We start from the raw sequence: 4,378 nt of genomic DNA on the forward strand, positions 1-4,378 counted from the left end.
AGATTTGCATGAACCATACCTTGTTGGAAAGATAAGACATAAATATACATTTCTTATGAAGAAACTGAAGTCAAATTGTAACTCTAAACTGCTTGAAAAGTTTATACAATATATGGCAGAATGTAGTTTTCTATATTGAAATGCTAAGTCAATAAAGTTTTGCACTATTTGCCATGAGTTTTCCATATTGTAAACCTTGGCATATGATATATGTACTTTGGAAAAAGAAATCAAATAGCTTCAAATGACATGGATTTATATTGATACAGTGAGTTAATGATACTTGGCCCTGGTAAACGTAATAGGAGTCGAGGTTAGCTTAAGGGTATGGCATGCCATATAAACATACAGAGTTCGCAGTACTGCTACCGATACATGATCTATATTAGAGGTTACATATCTGGTACCTCATAAGCATGGCCACAGAGCCCTGCTATCACAGTTTTGGCCTCTGAGCCTACCGTTCGGCACCCTGTGCCTACCGTTATAACTCCTTATCTACCTAGTCGATCCTACTATGTGGTTATAAGGGCTAAGATCTTAATTAAGATTGATACTTGATTTTGTGAACTTATTGGTGAATGTTAACATGTTTACATCTACTAGCTTGTAATTGTTTACTTGATTATCTATTTATGCGAGCTTGTTTGTTTTATTCTGTTATTTGTTGTTATCACCCACTGAGCATTACCTCAGCGTGTTGGTTTTTACCTCACGCAGGTTGTAGATAACGTAGGCACGTGAAGTTCATCAGAGGTCTACATCAAATACCAAGGCCATTATCATAGCTGGTTGTTTTGAGTCTCTGAGTCATAGTGCAGTTATAATTTGGCATGTACATATTTAATAGAGTGAGTTGTAAAGGTTATGTAATCAAAGAATAGTAAGATGTCAAATATCAGTTGATAATTTTTCATGTGTTTTTCATGTGCTATAGTTTGAAATATTAATGAAACAGATGAGACTCTGTTAACTTTTTGGTTTAAAATCTCACATTTATTTGATGAAATTTACATGCATTACCTTAAAACTTGATATTTACAGATAAAGGTAATTGATTAGTTGTGATATATCTACAAAGGTATAGTTTGTGACATTCCTTGCTCTGTCTACTCTTTGATAGGGTAAGGGGTGTTACAATTAGTGGTATCAGAGCATGGTTTAGGCGGTTCTAGGTCATAGTATGTATGTGTATATGCATAGTATATGTACATGCCAAAATGAGTTACAGCTATGCTATGGTTCTGATGTCAATCTCTTCTTTTTGTGTTTAGGTCGTCTATAAGATGTCATCTGACTCACAGAGAGCAATAGATGAGGAGGTAGAGAGTCATGCTCCCTCTGAGGCAGCTGCACCTGCTGCTACTCCTCCACCTGCTGCTGCTGGCGGACTAGGGCAGGATGCATTATTTCAGCAAATAGCTGAGTTGCTTAGGAGGGTTACACAAAATGTACCAGAGGTACCACCACCACCACCTGTAGCAGTCCAGGTTCCCCCACCTGTGGTAGCTAGGCCTCCAATAGAAAAACTCAGAAAGTATGGTGCAACAGATTTTAGAGGTAAAAAGGAAGATGATCCTTCAGCTGCAGAATTCTGGTTAGAAAGTACAGAAAGGGTTTTACAGCAGCTACAGTGTTCACCAGTAGATAGCTTGATGTGTGCAGTATCATTGCTAAAAGATGAAGCGTATCGATGGTGGACAACTTTAACACAGATGGTTCGACCAGAGTGCCAGACTTGGGAATTCTTTTTGTCAGAGTTTAAGAAGAAGTATGTTGGGGCCTTATATATAGAGGAGAGAAGAAGGGAGTTCTTATACCTCAGACAGGGCAGGCTTACAGTAACTGAGTACGAGCGAGAATTTGTCAGACTTAATAAGTATGCCACAGAGATAGTTCCTACAGATGAAGAAAGATGTAAACGCTTTGAGCAAGGATTACATGCTGATATCAGGATGTACCTCACAGCTATGCATATCAGGGAACTTTCAGTTTTAGTAGAGACGGCCCACAGCCTGGAGCGAATTAAAGAAGAAGAGCAAAGTAGAAGGCAGAAAGGGCAACAGAAGAGGAGTCAGAGCCAGTATCAGGGACAATCCTCTGCATCTTAGACAAGTAGTAAAAGACAGAGGGAATTTCAGCAGACAAGGCAGAGAGGACCACCTAGGCAGATTCAGAGACCTGGGCAGAGTTCAGTAGTAAGGTCTGGACAGCAGACTACCTCAGTATCCAGTACAGGAGGACCAGGCAGAGGGTTGCCACCAGTATGTGAGCATTGTGGCAGGAGACATGGTGGAGTATGTCGGAGATTGATTGGGGCTTGCTTCTTATGTGGAAGCTCAGACCACTTTATGAGGGATTGTCCTAGAGGCCAGTCAGTGCAGCCTATACAGACAGAGAGATCTTTGCCGACAGGGTCTAGAGGCAGAGGTAGAGGTAGAGGTGAATATAGCAGTGCTCAGAGTCACAGAGTATCAGAGACAGTAGATAGACCAGACACTAGAGCACCTGCCAGAGCATATGCCATTCGTGCAAAGGAAGACCAGGACAAACCAGATGTTGTTGCTGGTAAATTTTCTATCTTTGGCAAATATGTTTATGCATTAATTGATCCTGGTTCCACACATTCATACATCAGCATACCCATCAGTAATGAGAAGGGAATTCAAGTAGAACACTTAGAACATGACATAGCAGTGACCAATCCCTTAGGACATCTTGTGATTGTGAATAGAGTTTATAGAGATTGTCCTATATGTGTGCAAGGTCATACCTTTTTAGGTGACTTGATAGAGTTACCTTTTAGAGAGTTTGATGTGATTTTGGGTATGGATTGGTTGTCTAGACATCATGTCATAGTTGACTGTAAGTTAAAACGAGTTACACTCAAAACATTAGAGGGTTCTGAGGTTATAGTTGTGGGCGAGAGGTCAGATTACCTCTCTAATGTCATATCTGCCACTACAGCTAGGAGGTTGATTAGAAAAGGCTGTACAGCCTATCTGGCTAGTGTAACTGAAACTAAGAAGGAAGGGCCTAATGTGTCAAACCTACCCACAGTATGTCATTTTCCAGATGTATTTCCTGAAGAGTTGCTAGGGTTACCTCCAGAAAGGGAAGTGGATTTTGCTATAGAAGTTGTGCCAGGCACCGCACCTATTTTAATTGCTCCTTACAGAATGGCTCCTACAGAATTGAAAGAGTTGAAAATACAGTTACAAGAGTTACTTGATAAGGGTTTTATTCGACCTAGTGTTTCACCATGGGGTGCACCAGTGTTGTTTGTAAAAAAGAAAGATGGATCTCTTCGATTGTGCATTGATTACAGACAGTTGAATAAGGTAACTATAAAGAATAAATATCCACTGCCCAGAATAGATGATTTGTTTGATCAATTGAAAGGGGCCAGCATTTTCTCTAAAATAGATTTGAGATCGGGTTACCATCAGTTGAGAGTTAAAGGGGCAGATGTGCCTAAGACTGCATTCCGGACACGATATGGACATTATGAGTTTTTAGTTATGCCATTTGGGTTAACAAATGCACCTGCATCATTCATGGATCTAATGAACCGTATCTTCCATCCATATTTAGACCAATTTGTTGTGGTATTTATTGATGATATTCTGGTATACTCTAAAACTAGGGAAGACCATGACAGACATCTAAGGGTAGTATTGCAGACTCTGAGAGAAAAGCAACTTTACGCCAAGTTCAGTAAATGTGATTTTTGGCTCAATGAAATAGCATTTTTGGGACATGTTGTATCAGCAGAGGGAATCAGGGTAGATCCTCAGAAGATAAATGCTGTTCTGGAATGGAAGCCACCAAAGAATGTTGCAGAGGTCAGAAGTTTCTTGGGTCTAGCTGGGTACTACAGACGGTTTGTGAAAGGGTTTTCACTTATAGCAGCTCCATTGACTAAATTGCTACATAAGGATGTTAAGTATGTTTGGGATGATAGATGTCAAGCAAGCTTTGATAGATTGAAGACTATGCTCACTGAAACACCTATACTTACACAACCTGTTTCTGGCAAGGCATTTATGATATACAGTGATGCTTCTCACAATGGACTTGGATGTGTTTTGATGCAAGAAGGTAAAGTGATTGCCTATGCTTCCAGACAATTGAAGCCACACGAGAAGAACTATCCTACCCATGATCTAGAGTTGGCGGCCATAGTTTTTGCACTAAAGATATGGAGACATTACTTATATGGTGAGAAATGTTACATCTATACAGATCATAAAAGCCTGAAATACTTGCCCACACAAAAGGAGCTAAACCTGAGACAGAGAAGATGGATGGAGTTACTGAAAGATTATGATTGCATTATAGATTATCACCCAGGCAAAGCTAATCTGGTAGCAGATGC

At 40.0% G+C, this 4,378-nt stretch overlaps 1 protein-coding gene across 1 annotated transcript; it reads left to right on the plus strand.

The window, feature by feature from the left end:
• Positions 1–1,655: 1,655 nt before the first annotated feature.
• Positions 1,656–2,111, plus strand: LOC122723045. Its single transcript, XM_043953770.1, has one exon. It carries the CDS (start codon positions 1,656–1,658, stop codon positions 2,109–2,111), a length of 456 nt encoding a protein of 151 aa, XP_043809705.1.
• Positions 2,112–4,378: the final 2,267 nt, after the last annotated feature.

This window comes from Manihot esculenta, unplaced genomic scaffold (genome assembly GCF_001659605.2).
Source record: "Manihot esculenta cultivar AM560-2 unplaced genomic scaffold, M.esculenta_v8 Scaffold66, whole genome shotgun sequence".
NCBI lineage: Eukaryota > Viridiplantae > Streptophyta > Magnoliopsida > Malpighiales > Euphorbiaceae > Manihot > Manihot esculenta.